We start from the raw sequence: 24517 nt of genomic DNA, 5'->3' as shown, positions 1-24517 counted from the left end.
GGTCCAGGTGCTGAAAATCCCAAATAACAGCAGAACATAAAAGAAAATATTTTAAATTTCTAGTGGCACCTTTTCTCTCCAGTATTTAAGAAAACATACTCAACCAATGGAATCATGGTTTTCACTTCATCCCAGACTCTCCTTCCAATGCTTACCGTTCATCATTCTTGCTCTGAGCAGTGACAAGGCATTTTAACACACTGCTTACATCCTATGACTCACAGAGCCCTACCTGAAGCAGCCTACAGAGTGTCAGGTAAGCGCCTTTTAAAAGAAGATGAATGACTATGATTTATAAAAGGAAAGAAGATAAGAAACTCAATATAAAATTTTATATTAAAAATTAACTTTCTAAATGATACTATATACCAGGAAAAACAAAACAAAATTAAAAAAAGGCACTTACCTCACTTCCCATAGACTGGTTCCACGATCCAGCTGGGTCGATAGGACAACACCAGCTTAGTGGATGCTGGGATTTCACCTGGAACAGAAACTAGTGACCTATAACTTTAGCAGGTCTAAAGCCAAAGAAGCAAAAATCAAGTGTATAATTTATCTTACATTCTAAGCTTCTTTTTCTTGCTGCTATTTGGGGCTATCAGCACATAATCCTACAATTAGTTCCCTTTAATATATATATGTGTATATATATATATGTATCTTTTTTTTTTTTTTTTTTTTTGATTGGTCACCATTCAAGAAGACATCCCTTTGGGTAGCTAGGAATGCTGAACTCTCTTACCTGCCCCTTAGCATCCTCGGGCATGGCTTTAATGTGCATTCTTTTTAAACAACGAATTACTCCATCGTAAAACTGAACTGTGAATGTTCCTAAAACAGGAGCAAGTCAGAATCATTAGAAAATACAACTGAATCTTATAGCAACACTTGAAACCTAACAAGTAACGCCCTAACAGAAAGAAACACACTCTGATCGCAGTAACTGCACACACACACCCGTTCAGAACTGCAGGAAGTTGGAGAAGTTTATTTTCTCTTCCCTTCTAATAAGATCATTACTTACAAACATATATAATATTTCTATAAGAATTATCATTTGCTCTCTTTGGAAGTTTCTTTCCAAGTAACAGAGAGAAAGAACTGATATGGGGGAAAAATCATTTATTCAGGAAAAGATTATTCCTTTCACCATACTAGTGAACTGGTAAATAAGAATTAGATCCACAGGCTTTTAAGCCAGAAAATACTTTACAGACCATCTACATGAAAGTGTTCCTGTGCAGATCAGAACACTGATTTCCAGGGAGGCTGAACGCTGCACCCACAGCAGTCAGCCGAACAGCAGCACAGCTGTAACTAACCCCCCATCCCGAGGCCTTTCCCACTAACTCAACCTGCCTTCAGGACTCAACACCCTGCCTTAATGACAACCACAAAGTATATTCAGGTTTTGCCACAGAGTCCATGCTTTCAAGTCAATAAAAGTCAGTACTGCCACAAAGCATAAATTACGTAGATTTTATACTTAAGAAATTCCAACGTTTTTCTATCATTTCCTGTACAAATGATGGCTGAGAGCCCCTTTAAGTAAACATGTACTAGACCTTTACAAAACAAGTCAAAACAGTGTCATAATTGGTATCACTGGCTTTGAACTTGGCACCAAACCAGACAGATATCTACAAAACATTTTCCTTAATTTTGTAATGTGAACATCATTTCATTTCATATTTTCTGTGATTAGCATAATTCACAGTGTTGCACGTATAAAGATCTAAACCCAAGTCATTGAAAAAAAAACTGATGAGCTGAGTAACCAGGACGTAAAGACACTGAGAAAGCGTTGAGACTACCGAACCCCACGAGCACCCGACACCTGACCACCGCCACCCTGCAAAGGCCTGAACTCCTCCTGCAGGAACCGCCTTCCAGATGAGAGCAGGTTCCACGCCACCCCAGCCGGGCATTCATCCCTCCCTGCTGCTGATCACACCGGTGCCGCCCTTGTGATGCCTTCCTCCTTTCCTCCCTCAGCCTCCTCTTCGAGGATCAGCTCTTCAAATCCCACCCGTGACATGAACACTTCCCCGTCCCCTCTGGTTTACACATTCGCCCCTCCTCTTCAACTTCTCTAAGACTTATTACAAACACGTAAACGTTCGTATCTGCAGGTTTTGTTTAGCTTTTACAGTGAACAGAAGGCCTCCTGAAGGCTTCCTTTGCCTTTGCCTTCCCTTGGCGGGGGCGGGGGGGGCGGGGGGGGGGGGTGGAGAATGCACACGGCGGGCAGGCTCATCCGTCACGTGGGACATACGGAAATCGCAAAATAAAGACCTCTAGTGGAGATATTTTAAAAAGAAATCGTGTCTGCTAACATTTCACTAAGGGTGCACTCAAACTGCTCCCAAAACGGCAGAGACTGCAGTGAGCGTCACCGCTCTTCCACGAATACAAGCTTAATTTTCTGTGCTCTATGCCCATGGACAAATGGGATGGGACAAAATAGGAGGGCTCTGCTTCTGAGTGCACTGCATGTGTGTGTACACGTGTACTTGTATATGCTACACTCCCAAGGAGTGCAAGCACGGAGACAAGATCTCAGAGCTCTCCACACTCAAAGAAACGGCTCTTAATCAAAATACAGAGTGTTGGGGCGCCTGAGTGGCTCAGTAGGCTCAACGTCCGATTCTTGACTTAGCCTCAGGTCAGGATCTCACAGTTCATGAATTCGAGCCCACATCAGGCTCTGTGCTGACAGCGCAGAGCTTGCTTGGGATTCTGTCTCCTTCTGTCTCTGCCCCTCCCCCACTTCCTCTCTCCCAATCTCTCTCTCTCTCTCTCTCTCTCTCTCTCAAAATAAATAAACATGAACTTTAAAAATATAAAATGGAGAGTGTTGTTTAATTTTGCACCATCTTCCTTTATTTTGGGTGGATCCTATTAATTATCCCAAAGAATTGATCCGTTACTGCCTCCTTTCTTTCCACAACCTGTTGCTGACTGCCCACATGCTATAAACCTGGAGGGTCCATGTGTATTAGACACAGGAACAGGGGCTCCGTAACAGAGCTCTCAAGAAGCTGAGTGCACAGTGAGGTGAAGCATACCAGGAAAGGAAAAGTAACCTGCAAACCTAACAGAGACGTCCCTCAACTCCTGCAGGAGGAAGGTGACTGGTGGTGGTAAAATCATAGCCATATCTGTTATTTCAATTCCTTAAAACAATAAACTGGAATAGAACTTTATAAAGTTGTATCATAATTTTTTGGTAGACAACACTGATTTGCTTTTTCACACCTAACATTCTTTAATATGTCTCTTTTTAAATGTTTTCCTCTTTTGTCTCCTCTTACTTCCCATGTTTTCTCAAGTTTGTTGTTACTTTAAATCCTCAGCTTAAATCCCTTCCACGTTTCTTTCCCATCACCTCCAAAAAAATTCAAATTCTGTAGCAAGATTGCAAGACATTCCATACGCAGATCCCTGCTTCTCTCTCCCAGCTCTTCTGATACTCTACTCCCTTCAAAGGACTCCTTCACTCCAGTTACAACGAAGTCTTGCAGTTCCTAAAAAGTGGCGGGCCTCTCTTCTATTCTTCTGCAATATGCCATTTCATTTCTTTTGTCAGAAAAGCCTTCCGTTCCCTCTTTAGCTGACCTGTTTGTCTTTCGGGTTTAAAGTGCCCCCTTACTTAAATCCTTCTCTTGCAAAGAAGCTGTCACTCAATGTGTGTTTTCTTTAGTAAACAGAACGGATGAGTGGTCAAGTTTACGAAACAATTGTTACAGAAAACGGATGTATTCTTGACTTGGAAATATACTTACAAGTATTTCACAACTTATTAAAATGAGATTTTAAGTAAGAAATTTAAAAAAGAAAATAGTTAAGCATAGTTCCAATACTAATTTAAATACTAATTCTCATGCCTTTCCAAATTCCTCAGTCTTCAAGTCCTGTTTTCTTAAATACATTATCCGCCCCACAGATTTATTAGCCTTGGCCACACGAACACACCCGATTCCTGTGTTTTTTCAACATCACTGGTCAGTTCAGTAATTTCTGCTCAATATGAATGTTTAGATGCCACAAAGGCTATCGGGAAATTTCCCTCTCAATTATTCACAGAAACTAAGAAAAAAGGGGCAGTGGAAAAAGGCAATAAAGGAAATCCTCAAACTGATAAATTCCCACACTCTTTCCTCAGAAAAAACACCGTACTGTATTTTACTTCCAAGTTGAACTGATTTGAATTTTCCTGTATCCTTAACCTTCCCTAACACTCTGGATGAGTTGCTCATAAAAATAACTTGGCCGGCAAACTGGAAACAGAGAAGGAGAAATAAAATGCACATAATATAAGCCTGTCAACTAAAAGCCGAACAATTTTAACCAACTTTCACACTTCTAATTTAAACAGTTTATTTAGGTGGTAAGCAGATCATGTATCATGTTATTCTATACGATATGTAACAATGAAATACTCCCAGAAAAGAGTATTAGCAGGCAATTCATTAAGTATAAGACAGACAGAAGTAACAGTGGTAACAATTACAAGAATTAAAATTAGAAACAGTTAAATTTTACTATCAATCCCATTTTAAATCTAAGATCATTTCAAATACATACCTTCTTTGTTAATTGCTTCAATCTTGGCAGGGTAATAGCGACAGTCTGTCCAACGAGCCAAAACTTCTTCTCCAGCTTTAAAATCCTATTTTAAACAACTTTTAAGATCAATACCATGTATAATAAATAAGCATTTCCTTTATAAAAACAAGCTTTTGTAATACTTAACAGAATTCCTTTTAGAATATGTCATTACACATCTAGCAAATGAGAAGAAGATTGCTACTTACAAAGAAATCTTCCTCATCTTTTAGCCCTTCTTTTCTTAATGCGGGTCTCTCCAGGGGTCTCAACCTATTGCTATCCCAGTAAATCCACTCATCATAACGATGACTCCAACGCTCAAAATGGACCAACATCTTGCCCTCCTCATAGTCGATTTTTTCAATCCGTGACGGATACCTCCAAGATAAAAAGGAGCTTCACATCAAGAGAAAATTCTTACATCTGTTTACACGAAGTATTAAAAAGGATAATTTAACTGAAAACACTGCTTACCGTTAAATCCATGAACAAAATGATATGGGTCCATATTTTTAAACAATTGAACCAACAAAGGTTGCTTTATCATTATTTGCCTTTAATGCCTGGTCTCAATATCCAGTGAAATAAATACTTCAGGGGTGCCTGGATGGCTCAGGTTATGATCTCGCAGTTTGTGAGTTCGAGCCCTGCCTCGGGCTCTGTGCTAACAGCTAAGAGCCTGGAGCCTGTTTCAGATTCTGTGTCTCCTCCTCTCTCTGCCCCTCCCATACTCATGCCATGTCTCCCTCTGTCTCTCAATAATAAGTAAATGTTAAAAAAGTTTTTTAAAAAAATACTTCGATACATTCCCAGTGGAACTATAAATGACCTGCACTGTTTTTAATTGGAAAACATACTTCAAGAGCCTTGACAGATTGCTACTTTTTGACTCAATCATTACAAATCTGGAACTATACATACAAAACATTAATAAAGAAAATACAAGCCACCTAAAAATATGGTTAGAAAAAAATACAAACAATGGCATACCCACTGAATGGAAAATTATAGTCTTTAAATGTGGTATTTGCAAAAAATTTACATAGGGAAATGTAAAGTAGCAGCACTGTGTTCAGCAGAATTATAAGTAAAACAAATTTGTCTGGCAAAATATACCAACATGTTCATTTGTCTCTTTATGACACAAAATCACTTTGTTTTTTCTATTTCTCTGTACTTTCCAATATTTTAAAATGCACATCAGGGTGCCTGGATGGCTCAGTCGGTTAAGCATCCGACTTTAGCTCAGGTCATGACCTCGCAGTTCATGGGTTCAAGACCCACATCAGGCTCTGAGCTGTCAGCACAGAGCCTGCTTCCAATTCTGCGTCTTCCTCTTTCTCCCCCTCCCCTACTTGCACTCTGTCTCTCTCTCTCTCTCTCTCTCTCTCTCTCTCAAAAACTAAAAATAAATAAATAAATACATAAAACGCACATTAATGATAGGAGGGGAAAAGCTCAGTTAAACTTTAAATTCTAAAATATAAAAACAACAGTACATTGTTCTGTCTCTCTGTGTGATGACTCTCCTACGTTAAAATCTAAAATAGAAATTAGTTAACTTGAAACGTTCAACAAGGAAAATTGCCTCATCCTTCCTAATGTACTGTATTAAATGTTCACAGATGACTCAAAAGTTTTTAAAAACTATCATTAAATAACCTTAAGAATTCAACAGTAGCACATAGATGATTCAGCCCTAAGAGTTTATTTCATATTTTTGCTAGTTTGTGATAAATCTGGAATTTTTCTTCTCCCTACAGAAAACTGGCTTTCAGCATAAGCACGACAGACCTTACAGAGCTTCGAAATTCAGGAACTGATTACTATAAGCTTTGTATCACTCATGCTAGTCAAAGCTTCTTAAGCATCTCAAGGGCCCTGAGTCCTCCTCTGGGGTAGCTTCCTAGCTCCGGTGTAGGTTGGGTTTTCCCACTTGGGGTTTCCTCAAAAACACCACGCACGCTAGGTCAAACATTCGTGCTTTTGTACCTTCCGTCCTTTTGGCCTAGCCCTGGGCGGCCTCCCCTTCCCCTTTCTACTCCTCATTCCAGAGCCGGTTGAATGTGCAACCGCCTCCCCCCGCCCCTGCAGCCCTCCCTGCACCCACCTGGCCAGAACCATCTCAGTGCAGGCTCCCAAACCGTGTGCTGCAGAGCATTTACAGCCCTTGCAACGTTAAGACCCGTGACACACAAAAAGGGTCTGATGGTTAAACAGCCTCGGAAAATACTGGCTAAAAAGTTTAATTCTTTTCTTTATTGAAAGACTTCTCGGTCTTGTCAACAACATAGACATGAAACATTTTCTAGCGCTGAAGTTAAAGAAATATGTAATCCTTTTATCACGGAACATTTATTAACCTCTCTCGTGCTAGCAGACATCTAAGGGACTTGATTTTAGAAGCTACTCTGGCCTGTGAGCTTCAAGGAATAACAGAGTCATGTCCATCGTTGCATCCGCCAGCATCTAGCCGAGTGACAGACACAGCACCAGCCGCCACTCGGGGAAAGTTCAGAATGAGTAAGAAGTGACGTTAAAGACCACCTGCACGTGTCTTCATAACTAAGAAGGCCGTCGACCTTACAGCCCTAAGTTAGAGCTTACTCTTAGTCTTTCGGGGCGGGGGGCGGGGGGGGGGGGCGGCGTGGATGAAGAAACATTCTGTTAAAGAAAGGCATAGAAACAAGAAAACCCCCAAACCCAGGGAACTAACATACTCCCCAAGGTGAACACACTGACCCGACCCACTCAGAATCAGTGCCGTAATGCCGGTCTCTTGCAACACCGCTCTGATTGTATGTTTCTGTTCCTCTGGTTTTTACAACATAAAAACTGTCAACAGCGCCGAGGGAAGCCTAGAGGGAAGGTTGCCCTTTAGTTTATTTTCCAACGCTCACCAGCCACTTCACCACTATAAAAAAAGATTTTCTTTCAACTATAAAAATGAATAAATTTATACTTCCACGTGTTTATTATCACACCTTTTTATTGTTGAGCAAAACATTAGGGGTTTATTCTCTAGGTTCCTTCAAATTCTAAATGTAAACAACTCCACATATTTAAAACATTTCTCAAAGTGAAAATGGTCCACAGGAAGAGTCCAACACATCTTTATTTTCATAACATGACTGAATTCAGCACAGAGTCAGAATCTAAATAAGTTCATATAACTTAAATCTGAACTGCACTTTTAAGTAACCTACAGTTTTCCTAAAATCTTTCAAATTCTGTTTCACTGACAGGATGCCTGATGCAACAACCAGACTTGTGGGGAAGTGCTTCAGGATAATTTACGGTATATTATACTCTTTCCATAAATATCCAGAGATGGAGAGGTAAACTTCAGATGCAGGCCAACAATTAAATAAGTAACACACATACCCAAGATTCGTATCTCTTTTCATTCTTACAATGTTTACGAATCAAATTCTGAATCTTAAATAAAGGAGCCATAAATATTACCATTATTAACAATGACTGAATTTCTGTTCCTTCAGTCAACACATATTTGGGCATCTAATAAGATTAAGGAACTTGCTAGGCACTGTTGGTAGGTAAAAAGGAAACATAATTAACTGCTGTCTTCAAGGAGCTTAGCTTAGAGTCAGACAAGGAGAGAGATGACTCAGAATATTTACATGTATGTTAGGCTCTCTGTTCTTTCCTTACTGAGTGTCAACTGCTCTTTATATACCTTTTCTCCTTGGATCCTGGTAACCATCCAAGGTATAGATAACACAGTCCCCATTTCACAGATGACTGTCCAAGAATACACATGGCAGAGCATTCGCAGCCAAAAGCAACTGGCACAAAAGCCTACAGGAGAACTGGGATACGGCCCGTATCAAAGTAATTATATCATATATGGTAAACTGCTAAGTATATATAAAAATTTTCCATAAGATGCTATTAACAGTTCAGAGAAAACTGGGGAGTGCACTGAAGGTTCTTGGGAGACCTAATCTATATCGGTCTTAGTAACAGACTCCAGGACTTAGACCTAATGAGCCTGGTACAAACAAAGGTAAAGCATAGACACTTTCAGTTTGTCAATGTTCATTTACTTAAAGCCAAAGTCAGGCAATCAGCCAGATAATGAGGATGCAGAGACCAGCAGAATGACATTTCTGTCCTGAAGAACCTCATGACCAGACACTGGGAGGCAGTTCAAGGAAACCGCTTCTTCTGGCTAGACTACGAAACAAGCAATCGGGTGAATAAAGGAGAATAGTGGGACATCAGATTGGACTTGTTGGCTAGGTTCAAACTGAAGTGCTCTAAAATAGCAAAGTAATGAAATGCTCCATCATTCTAGAAACAACAGGAAATCCCTTACTTTGGTTATCAGTTATACCTTAAGAAAAAAAAACAACAACATCAAGATCTTTGCTATACATGTCAAATGCACAAAATGGCAACTTAATAGACAGTTCTATATAAAGAAGTGATTTCCCTATTCTAGCAAATGGCCCACAGTAATAATGCTTTGATACACACAACGAATGAAAAATAACATTGAAAAAACGTATTTACAAATGCCTCTCTATCTTGACCTACAGCACAATCATTTTGATGTACAATTTAGTTTTCATTATAATTGAGTGTGAATGGAACATAAAATTTTTCTAATGAATTTGGAAGATGTAGTGACAATGTTTTTGTTTTGCCATTTTTTTAAAGGCTACATCATGGAAAAGTGTTAAAGAACAGTGATTAGGCTGAGTCCCAGACATTTATGAATGATTTGGGAAAAGAGCTGAGAAGTGGGAGACTGGAGTTTCAATGAGGGATAAGAAGAAAACACCGTGGTTGGCATTTCTTAAGGGTTCAAAAGAGAGGGGAGTATGATTCCTCAGTGCCAAAATTCTACGTAGAGCTCTCCCACCCCTTATCATGAGTTACTGCACAACCCTATCAAATGTCCACTATCTACCCTCCCGACTCGAATCCCACTCTGCAACGCATGCATTGCTTCAATGATCTTCACTCGTGTGGAAAACAAGGAATTGCCTTCATTGCTCTAGGTCTGCCACACCTTCATATGTCTTTCGCACTTGATGCCTAGCAAGTATAACGACCTTAACAAGAAAAATGATCCACTCTAAAACTGGTTATTAGGCTCAATGGAAACAAATAGCATTCAGAAATTCTGAGAAGATATTACAGCGATCTTTGCTGAACTGAACGGTATTTTCATGCATGCAATTCTACTACCATAATCTGTCGGTTGATTTCTCAGGACCCTCTCTGAATTAGTATAGTCAAAGACTTCAATGGTCAAGTTAAACTGTGGCTGTAACTACAGAGTAGAACAAATCCATCCCCAAGAATAAAAATCATTTTCACCTTTTCTGAATGCTTACAATGCTTTATTGCCTCATCTAAGAACACCAACATTTTAACACTGTTACTGGGATCTCCCACTTATACAAGATCATTCAGCATAGCAGTATCTGTGGATTCTGGACCAAATCCGCAATCCGTTAAGAACCACATGCTGACCAAAGAGGTTGGCTATACACTGAATACACTGCATCAGTTCCCTACAGCACTGACTCCTGAGTGTTGTCAAAACACAAGGAGAATACGAGAAATCTAAGATGGGAATTACCATTACAGATGAATTCCTGTACACCGGTAACTGTTTAACACGGGCAGGTCCTGATTCGCTCACTAAATCAGGAGACCATGATGCCCTGAGACTGTCCGCAAAATGCTGTTTGGTGTAGATATGTACCAATATTCTCTTGAAGTGGGAATTCCCAACTTTAATCCGATTTTCAAAGGGGTCCATGATCAGAAACAAAAAGTCCTTCTGGAAGGCAAGATTATCTATTAACACTCATACCATAGGTGCTCCGTTATCCTTGGAAGAATAAAGAAATAATGGGCATGGAACTATTAAAAACATATATATATATATTCAATATATTAACAGTAAAACAATTAAACATTATTTGAACTCATTCTGATTTGTCATCTACTTTGTAATACCCAGATCTTTACCTGTATTGATAAAGAAAGGCAAACCACGAGGACACGACAAGAGAAATTCCTTGATACACTCAGGGCCAAGGATCTCCTGCACTTAAGCCACAGGACAGAGTTGTTAACTACTCATTGATAGGTACCAATCCACCGAACAAGGCCAGCCTACATTGTTAATGTCCTACAGACCATCAGAATTCACTCTGAGATTTAACTAATCATTTGAGTAAGTACCACATTAATCAAAAAGGCAAAGGATTTTATTTATTTTTTAATTTTTTTTTAACATGTATTTACTATTGAGAGATGGAGAGACACAGAGCATGAGCTGGGGACGGGTAGAGAGAGGGGGAGACACAGAATCCGAAGCAGGCTCCAGGCTCTGAGCTGTCAGCACAGAGCCCGACACGGGGCCTGAACCCACGAACCACGAGATCATGACCTGAGCCGAAGTTGGATGCCGACTGAGCCACCCAGGCACCCCAGGTCTCTGATTTTTAAAAAATGAAACACACCTGAAATATGCCTTACACATAATCTAAATGTTAGCAGAAATTTAGGGAGTTAGATTAACAACTCCAAACAGTTTTGTGGATAAGCACTTTGTAAGCAAGAAACTCTAACACGGTGTCGTAAAAAATGACTAAAACACCTTAGAAGAACTAGAATTACGGAGGTAAGAACTTCCTTACATACAATTGTTAGGATTATTTGCCAAATAATAAAAATAACCTTTTAAAATTTTAGCTTCTTGGGAGTACTTTAAATTTATCAGTCTGCTTTGTAATTTTCAAAAGGGTTTTCTCACCCATTCCACTCACTGATTAAACTACAAGAACGATGTCATTTAGTGTTCCAGTGTTTTTAGATGACGTGCTTTCAGATACCGCGTGTTAATTTGTTTCACACTTTAACGACACACTGAAAACAAAACTCTTTTTATCCAAACTTGACATTCCAAAATGAAGTGTAAATACAAAAGCATCTAGGCTTTCCAAAACATTCAGCTAATAGCTTATATGTCAAACTCCCATTTTCTCCAACACAGAATTCTAAGTGTCTCATCACATCACCCGTCAGGTCGTTTTTTCAGAGGCATCCACCCCCAGGACACGTGTCCAGTATAAGCTGCCAGACCACCCTGCTGCCTACCTGTCCACACCTCTGCAGCAGCACACAGGTAAGATCAGAGTTAGCTACGTGTGTTCCTTTAGAACCGTGACGCCGCCACCTTTCAAATTAAGGTTTCATTTCAGATGCCTCCATATAAAGTCCTACTCCCCTCTTCCTCCTTAGCACCTGAATCTCCTGCCACGCGTACATTCATCCACAGTCAGTTTTAATCAGTCAAAATGCCTACACCATGGCCTTTCTACTTATTACCAACTCCCACCACAAGAATCAATCAGACTATCAAAAATTCCTTTCCTACTCCACCCAAAAAATGCCACCAGTATTGTACCCAAAGTTTACGTACTTTATATACTTTGTTCAGACTAACAGGACCAAATGCCCTTTTTGCTTAATTTTGTCACAAAACCCAAACTCTAGCAAGTTGAGGTCCACTCAGTTTCTATTTCTTAATATTCCAGACTTAAAAATTATTTTACTACTATAGGGAACTATACATGTTTATATACCTACTGGTTGAAGTTTTAAAGATTTACACGGACTCCTCTCCCACTAGATTCATGCTGTCATTATAATTAAAGCTAACATTTACTAAGTGCCTACCATGTGGCACAAACCATGATAAGCTTTTAAGATGCACTCTCTTAATTCCCAAAGAGCCTTTTTGAGTTAGGTACTATTATTGAGCCCAGATTTTACAGAGGGGTCATAGAGGCTCTGAACTGCTAAGTAACTTGCTCAAGTAAAAATAGCAATTAAGTGGTACATCCCTGAAATGACATTCGTCTGACATTAAAGACATTCAATATATATGGTGCATCTTGCCAACTGATGCTTTTCACCTATCACACTTACTGCAGTTTCAAATATAGGGGGCTCTTACTGAGAGGTAGTGAAAACAAAATAAGAAAATCAGATATTATGTTTACTTTTTCTTGTAAATTCAGTTTTAATCTTCTGCTTTTGATACAAAATGGCTAAAGTTGATTTTTGTTAGCCCAAAGAGTACAGAAAACAGCTTTTATCACACTGCACAAAAAAAAACAAAAAACAAAACAAAACAAAAAAAAAACACTGCCCCCCCCCCATGCACAAAAAGGCTCTTTTGGTTTATTATTAAAATTTCCCAAAAGGTGTATACCTCAATTGTGCCTAAGTACAAAATATCACATTAAAATGAAGGAGTCTGAAAAAAGCAAGTGGCTTAACTTTTAGGATGTTTCAAAATTGTTGTAAATTTAAAAATTAAGATAGGAATCCTGGGGATGATTTGCTATAGAACTAAGAAAAACACCAGGTGACTTGAAAAATAAAATTTACTAGTCTGACAAATATAATCCTACGTGTAGTTTTCAACCCATCAGTCACAACTCATTTGCCAAAAATTTCTGAAACAGTAACCAGATATCATGATATCCCCCAAATTCTTGAGCTCACTCTTTACTAAACCTGTCAAAATTCAATAAACTTTGCTGGGTACCTTTAGGAGTAAAAGGGGCTAGGCCTTGTACATACGTATTATTTCATGCAAGCACCTGATACTTTGGTACCTTCCCTAACCATGATATACCAGGAACACACTTATTTTTAATTAAAGAAGGTTAGCTTTCTTGCGGTGAAAAAACAGACTTTTAAGACACATCGAATATTAAATAAATATCCCCATTCCTTCTTCGATTTCACTGCAACAATTCTCTCAAAGATGAGTTACAGCTACTGAAACAACATGACACTTGCATGTCAATGTCCAATTTAATAAAAAGAAAAGTTCTATGTGATGAGTAATAATGTGTGGGAGGTGACAGCAGGGATGGTCAATGGTTGTTCAAAATGAAAAGTCACATAGAAAAACTAAAAACTGGGACCCTTATGAAAAATAGCAAAACTAAACTGCCTTTTCAGTATCATGTTAATTGCTTTTAAAAAAAATTACACTGATCTTTAAAACTTAGTATTCTCCCCCTCACTTAAAAACTCAAGTAAAAACAAAGTTAAAAACTTATCAGCATCTACAGACAGCAGTTCTGTCTCCTCAGCAAAACTAGACCTGCCAGCCATTCTCTTTAGTGGAGTTGACTATCACCCAGATAAATTATTTCCCAACTAGTGGCTTTGATCACAAAATAAAGTAGCATCTAATTTGATGTGGCAAGTGTAAAATCTCACAACACATAATAATATTCAGCAGGAATGATGTAATGAATAGAGTTGGATGCATGTGATATACAATGGCTGACCTTCAACCAAATGTCAGATGAGCAAATCAAACGGTCTTCTCTTTCAGTCCAACTCTTGCCATTACATGAACACACATGCACACACAGAGAGCACACTACAATAAGCCCAAGGTTCCTGGACTTTACTACACATTTGTGAAGAAAGCTAGGAAATCATTAGCTTGAAGGCTTGATTTGAAGGTAAGCTTGGGAGGGAGAGTTTCTAGGCCAGATAGGCCTGAAATTAACTTACCTTGTAGAAGATAATTCCATGGAACAAGAGTGACACGGGCATGCTGGACTCTTGGGGCCCTTCTAAACACCAGATACACACACGTCACCAGAGAAAGTCAGGAATGAAGGTAGCCTATCAGCACTGAGCCCATTTACCCCCTGAAGCTGAGGCTCAAACTCCAGGGTGTCCATATATGAGGCAATGGGTTATAGTAACGAGATCATAAGACTGAGAGTCAAAAGAACCTGGGTACAGGAGGATTCTTCTAACTAGATGAGCTGGAAGAAAACAGTTAATATCTCCAAACCTGAGACACATCATTTCTAAACCAGCAAAGAGTGTCCCAGACCTGATAGGCTCCTTGTAAAACTCAAGTGACATACTGAATATCTCCCATATATCCTGAATCAGTACAGAAGTTATCATCTCACAACAGCAATCCATAATTAACTATAACCATAGACGGTCTTTTTGCCCCTTGTCAACACGGACCTAAATACCAACTATCCAGCCACGTAGCGGTGGAGATTACATAAAGCAGAAAAAAAGCAAGAAAACTGAAGCACTTTGTCAAAGCACATGTAGGTCAATATACTCTATTGTACTGAAAAACGGCAAAAAATGGTTTTTGAATCATGCATCATTTTGCAATGTACTTATATGTTACTTCTTCCAACGAACATAATCACAACAGACTATAAATTCAAAAACAATCCTGACCACTTCCATTGCTATCCACCTCATAAACTGTATCTTTGGGCTAACAATTCTGTATGCCCTAGACCAGTGAATCTCTTATGTGGTCTCCAGACCGGCAGCACCAGCATTACCTAGAAACATTTTAGAAGTGCAAACTGCTGGGCCCCAGTGCAGATCTACTGATTCAGGAGCCGCGGGCATTAGCCCAGTGATGCGTGTGTAACAAACCCTGTAGGTGAATCAGAGGCTGCTAAAGCTCACGCTTCTAGACTTCACCTGAATCACTTTCAAAACTACAACATCCATGAATTTTGTAAGAGAATCAATTAGTGAATTGTTAACACATGGAAAGTCAGGGAGTTAGGGCATCCTATTGGTTAAATACACTTTTCTAAGCCAATAGTTGTGGTTGTAAGTAATTTCAAAATTAAATAATGAAAAGTATTTAAATGAGTGGGAGAGCAGGTTGGAGAAAGGACAACCATGTGCCCAATACCACTCTCCCCCAAACTTCAAAACTATCGTTTTTGTTCCAAACTAGATTCAACTTTCTCCACTGTGTCCACTCATTTTTTCTCTTCTTTGAGTGACCAGCAGTTTTGAACAAACTACATAGGACTTCTACTGTCTTACTTTTGCCTCAAGTCTGTATTATTTACCCAATGGAAAGTGAGATTATAAAAATCTATCATCCCTGAATTGATGGAAAGTAAATCAAAGAAATTTCAGTTTCTATGTCAAGGGACCTGAACATCACACCCTCGTTTTAGGGACATTAGAGCAGAGAAGGAACTATCCAAAGTCACACAACACACTTCATGGTAAAAGAGCACCCAGAACTCACATCTTCTGATTTCCAGTGTAATTTACGTTTTCCAATATTCCTTTTCTTTCGCCTTCCAAGAAAACTAGGATGAGCAAAAAGTCTGAGCAAATAACAAGAAGTTCTATAGGAAATGAATCAATATAATGAAAAGAACATCAGAGTAAAAACTAGAATAATAAATACATATACTCTGCCCCTACATCTGACCTTGCTTTCACCATATTTTGACGGAAGAGAAGGGAGACAGAGATCTTTACCCTTAAAAGTTTATAGGGGTTTTTTTGGCGAAAATTGTAAAAATTAAAAAACTACAACGTTTGTGCACTGATGCAGACCTATGTGATGACGAAAATGAGGACTCGCTTAGATCTTAAGATTCAAAATTTGTGACTTTCTGAATAGAAAAATCTAGGAATTAAAAAAAAAAAAATCACATAGATTTCAATCTGAAATTCTCTGCAAGAAGAGTCCTTAATCTGGAGTCCCTGGATACATTTTCTATGACCACCCATATGATATAATTCAATTTTGGGGGTATATAAGTGTGACCGTACATTTTGCTGAGTCTACAGCTAAAATTAGGTTTTCAAAGGTACGTAGTGACTCAAAATAAGAATCAAACCTTTTCAAATATACAGAGTTAGGGAAACCCAATATACAAAAAATTTCTTCATATTAGCAAAAGATTTCCTACTTTAAAACTATTCACCTAAGGTTTCTACAAACTTCGAACTCAACTAATATAATTTAAAAATGACTTGAGTTTTAAAATTTGATCTACATTACTACTTCCCAGGAACATTTTTCTACTGCAAATAGAGATAATGCAACATACTTCTATTAATATTTGCCTTTGAATAACTAAATTCAATTAGAAAAAAGCAACCCTTTTTATTCAGAAAATATGTACTTTTGTTCAAATCAGAAAGTATTTGTACTTGCTACAATCTAAATTTCCTCAATTTTTCCCCACTCTATTAAAATTCTATTTGTGAGCATTTTAAAAACTCACATTTGCAAACGTTCCATACAGTTCAAAAAACTCCCAATGTATGGAAACAGCATTTGCCAATTCAAGTTTACACTGTTCTATCAAACTCTGATACTTGGAGATATCTCCACAGTTTTTTTCATTTTCCTTTCCTTTGTATCTAGAAGAGAATAGAAATATTCCAAAAAATTTCAGAAGAGCATTAACTCATCTGAATATTTTATTTTTTATCTGAATATTTTAAATTAACTCTGTATTTCAAATTTTCAGAGCATATTTACTTTGTCTTCATAACTAAATCACTTGCTACAGAGTAACTATTTCAATTTCATTCAAAAGACAGAAGTTAAATCAGTAGTCCAAACCAGTTTGATGTTATCACTTTTCTTCTTGACCAATATTCAGAATAATTAGAAACTATAATATTTGCAAGGATGCTTTATCAACTGTAAAGCTCTGCAGTAACAAAAACATTTCGTTATCACCTCAAAAAAGACAGTTTATAGCTGGTTACAATGACATGATTTTCCTCGTACGTTCCAGGCCACTGTCACCTCAATACTAAAGCTACATTTAAAAACTTACACACTTAAGTCTTCAGATCCTCAAAGATTTATTTTTCAACTCTCCCTCTTCCCTTGTATTTACTTCAGTGCTTTATAATTACGCACTATTTTGTAGAATTGGAAGCAAGTTTACACACGTTATTTAATCCCTAAAATGATCCTCTAAGGAAAAGACAGTAACACTGCTTCCATTTTACTGATACACTAACTCAAGTCAAGGACTTATCCATATCACAGGATCAGAAAGTGACAGTCTGACTTTGGACCTACCTCTTTGTCCTTAGAATTCACTTCCAGTATCTCCAACAGAACTTCAACTCTGAACTTTATTTCCCCAAATATACTCCTGTATCAACCACCTGCATTCTTTTTCACTCTTATGATGTTACTGCATTCAAGAGATTATAAATCTGGTATGTCACAGTTTGAATACACCGGGGTTGCGGAGGTAAGACAGAAAATGGTTCATTGTGGGGGCACCTGCCTGGCTCAGTTGGTAGAGCATGTGACTCTTGATCTCAGGGTTGTGAGTTCGAGCCCCACACTGGGTGCAGATTACTTAAAAATAAAATATTTAAAAAAGTAAAAGAAAATGATTGACTGTATTAGCTATAAATATCACAAAAGTCTTTTAAATTAAAAGGCTATTGAGAAACTAAACTATGTTTTACGTAAAACTGTAACAGTTTATAATTAAGCAACCCCCCGAAAAATAACTTAAAAATTAAAAATTAAAAATCAAAGAAAATTAATTAAAAATTAAGCAACCTAACTACTCAGCAGGAGTTAGGTTTAGTCAGTATAGGAAATCCAAAAATCACACACTGTAACTGAAGGCAGCTGGCCTCTCAACGGCTTCCTACGGCCTACATTCATGAGTGTTCGTAGGTAATCCAACTATTCAATGAGTTTCCTAATGTAGCTCTAAAACGACTTTGAAAACAAAAAGTAACAAATCACTACTTTAAAAAATGTATAGACTGTATTTTCAAGGATGAAATATCTTTCTGAACTTTAAAGAAAACGTAATATGGTTTGCTCAAGCAGTAATCGTGTACTTTCCATATGAAAAGGACTGTACCTTCCTATGAAATCAAATCTACCCCCAAACCTACAACCGGAAGCTTATTTCTGTTGATTTCTGGCCACTTAATTCAGAATTTATCTTCTTACGTCCAGGGCACACAGTAATAACGAGTTTGCTTTTTTGACACAGGACACATCTTCTACATACAGGACATGTTGACATTTTGGGCGCTCCACTCGCACAACTTTCCCTTCGCACTTCTCTATCAACACGTGATGTTATTTCCTTCATAAGAGACACACGGCTTTACTGGAAATGTCTTGTGTGCAGAGACAGCAAGCAGTATCTGCACTCCTACGTGTCCCTCCCTGTCCAATGCCTATTTGACTTATGTCAAATAGGAACCCAATACTTTCCCAGCTGTACGGAGTAAATATGGACGGTGAAGCATTCTATATGGGTGCAACAGAAGAGAACAGGAAAGAAAACAGGGAAGGAGGGGTGAAAGTGGAATCATTTCAGCAAATTTTCAGCGATTAACTATTTTGCTCCTCACAAAAATATTAAGGTTTCGCAACACTCAAATAATCCTTCTACACTTTTACCTGGCATTCAAGCAAAAAACTGTAGCATTTATATGAAATACAGAATGACTCAAATGGAATGATACAAAGAATAAGGTTTATTGCCTCATTTAAAAATAAAGTCTGCATCTGCAGGGGCACCTGGGTGGCTCAGTCGGTTAAGCGTCCGACTTCGGCTCAGGTCACGATCTCGCGGTCCGTGAGTTCGAGCCCCGCGTCGGGCTCTGGGCTGATGGCTCAGAGCCTGGAGCCTGCTTCTGATTCTGTGTCTCCCTCTCTCTCTGCCCCTCCCCTGTTCATGCTCTGTCTCTCTCTGTCTCAAAAATAAATAAACGTTAAAAAAAATTTAAAAAAAAAAATAAAATAAAATAAAAATAAAAATAAAGTCTGCCAAAGAGTACTGTGTCTCGTAGAACTTCTTTCATGCCCATCTAAAACCCAATAAATCTTAACAATTAGTTGTCTTACAGTAAAGCACTTTAATACTAAATGACAGGGGTCACCCAAAGCTACCTAGTTCTTGAGACTACCAACATTAATAAACAAAGTCACAGTAAGAAAATTATTTAACTACCTAGAATATGTATATACAATACTCTTCATTCCTTTTTAATTAAGGAGCCAACCATAGCAGAATACTAAAATCTTCATATAAATGAGCTCACAAAAATCAAATCAATGACATGTTTCACTGATTATCATCTAAGATTATTCTGGCTGATGTTTACGTACTTTAAAGACACCATTACTACTGGAGTCATTAAAATGAAAGCTAAACTTCACCAGTGATTACGTATGCATGTTATCACACTACCTAAACACTTAGAATTTCTTGGTGCGAAGCAAAAGACCATGGAAAAACTTAGCTACAATGATCATTTTTTCTCTCAAATTCCAAGTACTCTAAAAGCACTTTCGGGCTTCACCTTTAAAGTAGTTCTCTTTTATAATCGTTTTAACTACGGGGCCATCAATTTAACAATTGTTGAATTAGAAAACATTTCACCACTGAAAGCAAATTTCTTACTAATGCTGAAATTATGTTAATATCCCTGGAAACCTCTAAGAAAATTAATAAACTGGGTCCCTGTCCAAAACCGGAAGCTATCTCAACTGCATCTTTGTCAGTTTAGAAGCCTAAGAAAATACGTTAATATGAATTAACTAGTGATTCAAAAGCTAATAACTTAAAAAAAACCCAAAACTTAAGAGACAAGGATGAGCATCAGAGAAGCAGCATCACTTCTCATACCACACAGAGATTTACCAGTGTGCCTTCAGAGTAAAAAGCTCCTTTGGGTCACATGAGAACCAAAGAGGGCCAATTACTGACTAACCAATGCAGCGCTTCTCAATCAGGAGCACGTGTGCCCCCCCAGGGAGCACCCCACCACGTCTAGAGATCGTTTTTAGCTTCACGACTACGAGAGATGCTACTGCCAGGCCCAGGCGATTCCCAAACCCCACCTGGGAACTACTATGTTCACTCTCCACCTGATGGGAAATAACAATTAAGTCCCCTAACAAGAACTATCTTCTGAGATGCACCTTACAGGCATGGGGCCAAATAACTGCCTTCCCACATCAGACTGTAGTTTTAAACTGTCCTAAAGCAGTGCCTACGACAGAGCCCGTCAACCTGGGAATCAGGGACGTGCAGAATTCTAAAGCCAGATACTAAGAGACAAAGATCCCAGACTGGTCTAAAGTCAAATATCATGACTAAACAAGATTTCTCTCCCTGCCATTTGCCAACTCAGGAGGTTGACATAATGCAAGTCTATCAAAAGCGCATTTATAAAATGCCTGCCATGTTTTGAAGGGAGTCGTCGTGAGAGAAAATGTCAGAAAGTCTGGTGGACAGAGTCCTGGAGTTGCTAAGCCACTAGATCCCTCATCAAAGTGACGGGCTTCAAGAGAGCCAGACAACCGCATTGCCTGCAGAGGAGCTCTCCAATGCCCCTCTCAGAGAGCGGGCCGAGGGTGGCAAGAACAGACTTCCACCCAGGGAGAACTAGGGGCAGCTAAGAAGAATGAGGAAAGCATTCCCTAGGAGAACGAGGGAATGCATCCTTGTCATTTCTACTGTGGCCCGGTGCCCCTGTGTGTTGTTTCCCCTTCTCTCCTTTCCGGTGATGGTTTTATCCCTACACCGCTGTTTTAGGGGTGTGTTAGGGGCTTAAATTCACCACTTACCACACGTGGCCAGAACACAAGAAATTTAAAAGGGTCTGAAAGTGCTGCCCATCTAGTACGGGACAGTAACAACCTGCCTTTAGTTCACCACCCTCTGGGGAAAAGAGGATGTAAACTGGTTTTTGATTTTAGATGGGACAGTGAACGAGCAGTGACTGTGCTAACCATCAACATATTCAACATAACCATCAACCACAGTATTTTGAAAGACTACCTCTGACACAGGCCAAGAGAAGAGATTTATATCAAGTTCTATCCAAATCTTGGGATTAATCTAAATTAATCCCCTCCCTCCCACCCCCAATATAGCTCACGGTAAGCACACAAGGGTACTGATACGCTCTCTCTACTTCATATTCTAGATCATTATTTTCAGTTCAGTTCCCAATACCTAAAACGATTCTGACTACAAATAGCTTTGGAATGCTGAACCTGCAAAGCCTGTTGAAGAGTAGGAAAGCTAAAAAAAAGTGTATGAGTACTTAAAACGTGACCACGTTAATGTTTCTGCCAGGGTCAAAAGAAAAGCAACTGAGAAACAACTCTAAGGCTACCAATACGGTGCTTCAGGTCAAGGGCTCCGGGTTTTCCATACCATTTCTGTAAGTAGTCCAGGGCCTCCAAACGCGCACCAATCTCAAAAGTGATTCCAGGACGATTTGGGGGCTTTTTACTCATCTTGAGATCCTATTTCTTCCGTATTTGCTTTTCACTACCTCGGGAGGAAGGAACAAAAAAAAAAAAAAAAAAAAAGTTAGACTCCAATGCATAAAATGCATAGGGAGTAAGACAGAATTTTTAAAACCCCGCACGAGAAGTTAAAATAAGTGCCAAATTTTAAAGAAATTGGAATGATGAGTACCAACATCTATAGGTAAAGTACGGTGCAACTTGCAGGCAGTCTGGATGATGAATTAAGGGAAAGGACATAAAAAAGAACCACTTCAAAAGAACAAACAGATGAGCATTAAAACTTGCTAATGGCTAACGTGCTTTAAGTTTGAACTTGAAAATACCCAAGAAAATTCTCCACACCAGCTGAAGCTGTGTTTTGTCTTGGACAAATCAAGACACCTGAGGGTTCTGGAATGGGACTACTGAAATTCTGAAGGGTACAAATTAATCAAGTTTTTCAACCAATGTGTGAGTGCCTCATAGCACACGACACTAGATAAGGCACAAAAGAGCATCTAAAGAAGGAAGAAGCAGTAGGCACACTCCTCTGCCAGGGACAATTTCAGTAATAATTCCTGTGATTAGGACTCTTCATTACCTGCGATTTCCCACTTTGGTAGCAAACGAGTCAGTAATTTTAATTGAACATGCAAAGTGGCGTCGGAAATTTCTTCCTTACACTTCACGTTCAATAAGCAACAATGATATGGGGTTTTTTAACTAAAGAATTTCTTTCTGCTCTATTTCAACATAGCGCCCACACTGACGAATAAAAGTGGTCGTAACGTTTAGACAAACAACAAACTACCAAGGACTATCTATTCCTCTCTAGATCATTGCCTTGTAGGCTCTTTACTCCCCTTCTGGCCACACTGGACAGCCAGAACACCTGAAGTAGACTTTGTCACTAACTAGTACTTTAGGAATATGGATGCACTTTGAGATAGGCTAGACCAAAACATAACGGTAATCAGGGACGCAAACCTACAATTTTGGGGGGAAAAGAGAGATCCCTAAAACCTTCGTGATATTTAGAATTACTAATAGGATGCTGCTCTCCTCCAGGTTAAAAAAGAAAACACAACTGTTTTATGGGTTTTTTTTAATGGTTTGCTCACAATTCAAAAGAGACAAAACATAACAGTAAACATAAAAACCGACTGTCCTTTTTCCTCTTTGAAAGGACCTCTGTTAATAGGTAAGGGTTAAACATGGCACCAATACTTGCCATAAAAATATGTAAACTCAAACCTAAATACTCCTGGGGAGGGAGGGGACACTATCCTCTGGCCATGGCAAGAAAAAAGATTAATACATTAAAGTTAACAGGAAGCTAGGTCAGAGGGTATTTGGTGCAAAAGGGACAAAAGCATGAATTGTTTTTAAAAGGCTGGTCGTATGTAACATACAAGGCAGTTACTTAAATCATTTGTGTAGAAATCTAACTAACCTTTTCTACTGTTCTTCAGAAGGAGAACTCAGTATGGGGTAGTTTACCAGTTACACTATTTTCTACAACAAAACCTCGAACCCATAAAAGTGATGTTGTTAAGACCTATAAACTCCCAGTGATACTTTGGGATGAGGCACGATTTCCTCTTCCTTGGGTGGAGAGAGGAGGATGGGGAGGTATCGGAAATAAAGAAAAGACAAAGTAAGACAGTCTATGGGGGGAAGGGGTACGTGAAGCAAGAAAAGGGGACAGAGAGAACGGAGAGGAACATAAACAGAAAAGAAAGCGAACAAGAATGGTAAAAAAAAAAAAAAAAAAATTATCTGGATGGTTAAACTCGGAGGAGATGACAACTGGGAGGGAAGAGAAAATTCGCAAGAAGATAAAACACCGAGAAAGTGAAGCAAAGGTCAGAGAATGGCCGCGGGGCCACAGAAGGAGGGGGGTTGACGCGGGGCGGGAGCGGCTGGCAGAGACGGGCTGGAAGGGCTCAGACGGCGCTGGCGAAGAGCGGGAGGTGCCTCCAGGTTTGACAGCCGTCCGGCCCGCGGCAGTGGGGGAAGGAAGGGAGGGGGAGAGGGAGCGGCGGCGCCTAGACAATAGGGGCGGCGAGTTACGGGGAGGGACTCGAGAGGGGAGCGGGCCTGAGACAGACACCAGCGCGGGGGCGTCCCGGGCGGCCAGACGGGATCCAGGCGGCCTCCAGGCCCCCGCCACCGCCGCCGCCTCTTACCGACTCGGCCTCCTCTCCGCACAGCAGCCGGGCCGTCCGGGGCCGAGCCGGGGCGCGAGCAGGGCGGCCAGCCCGGGCCTCCGCCTCCGCCTCCGCCCAGGCAGCGGCCGGGGAGGAAGCAGGAGGGGAGAGAGCAGGGACCGCAGCGCCGGGTCGGGCCCGAGGTCGCGCGGGAGGGAGCAGGTCCGAGCCCTCAAGCCCGCTCAGTGTCCGCTGCCATCGCCGCCTCCGCCGCCGCCGCCACCGCCGGCCAGCCCTGACGCGACGCCGGGCCCAGCGACGTCAGCCGCCCGCGACGCGCCGGAAGCGGGCCTGGGCGCGTCACGTGACTCGCGAGGGTTGGGCCCAGGCCGCGCCTCCGATTGGAGAGTGCCCCTGGGAGGCGGGGCTTGGCGGCAGTTGGCTGATGGCTAGCGGGAGGGGCCGTTATGAGGCAAAGAGGGAAAGCGAGCTCCGGGAGCCAATCAGGAGTTCTGAAGTGTTTGTTGACCTTTGAGAGATGAGGACAGGGCCCATTGAGTATTATCATGGTTGATTTGGTGGGAAACAGATTGCCAAAGCTCAACCCCAGCACTTGGGA

The 24517-nt window shown here is 40.0% G+C and overlaps 1 protein-coding gene across 5 annotated transcripts in view; it reads right to left on the bottom strand.

Moving 5' to 3' along the window:
• Positions 1-24215, bottom strand: part of PHF20L1 (PHD finger protein 20 like 1) — an 85666-nt gene extending 61451 nt beyond the window's left edge. For 2 of the 5 annotated variants that reach the window (XM_042973277.1, XM_042973278.1), the window contains exons 1-6: positions 23938-24215; positions 21672-21788; positions 4821-4992; positions 4591-4675; positions 746-834; positions 407-484 (exon numbers count right to left, since the gene is read on the bottom strand). In XM_042973277.1, coding sequence (XP_042829211.1) covers positions 407-484; positions 746-834; positions 4591-4675; positions 4821-4992; positions 21672-21754 — 507 coding nt within the window. In that variant the 5' untranslated portion in view covers positions 21755-21788; positions 23938-24215. Of the gene's footprint in view, positions 1-406; positions 485-745; positions 835-4590; positions 4676-4820; positions 4993-21671; positions 21793-23937 lie in introns of all 5 variants that reach the window. The other 3 variants (XM_042973281.1, XM_042973282.1, XM_042973279.1) reach the window with 2 other exon arrangements.
• Between the last annotated feature and the right edge of the window lie 302 nt (positions 24216-24517).

Source organism: Panthera tigris, chromosome F2 (assembly GCF_018350195.1).
Source record: "Panthera tigris isolate Pti1 chromosome F2, P.tigris_Pti1_mat1.1, whole genome shotgun sequence".
Taxonomy (NCBI): domain Eukaryota; kingdom Metazoa; phylum Chordata; class Mammalia; order Carnivora; family Felidae; genus Panthera; species Panthera tigris.
Note: the sequence above shows the minus strand (reverse complement) of the source record. Positions and strands in the feature narration are given on the sequence as shown.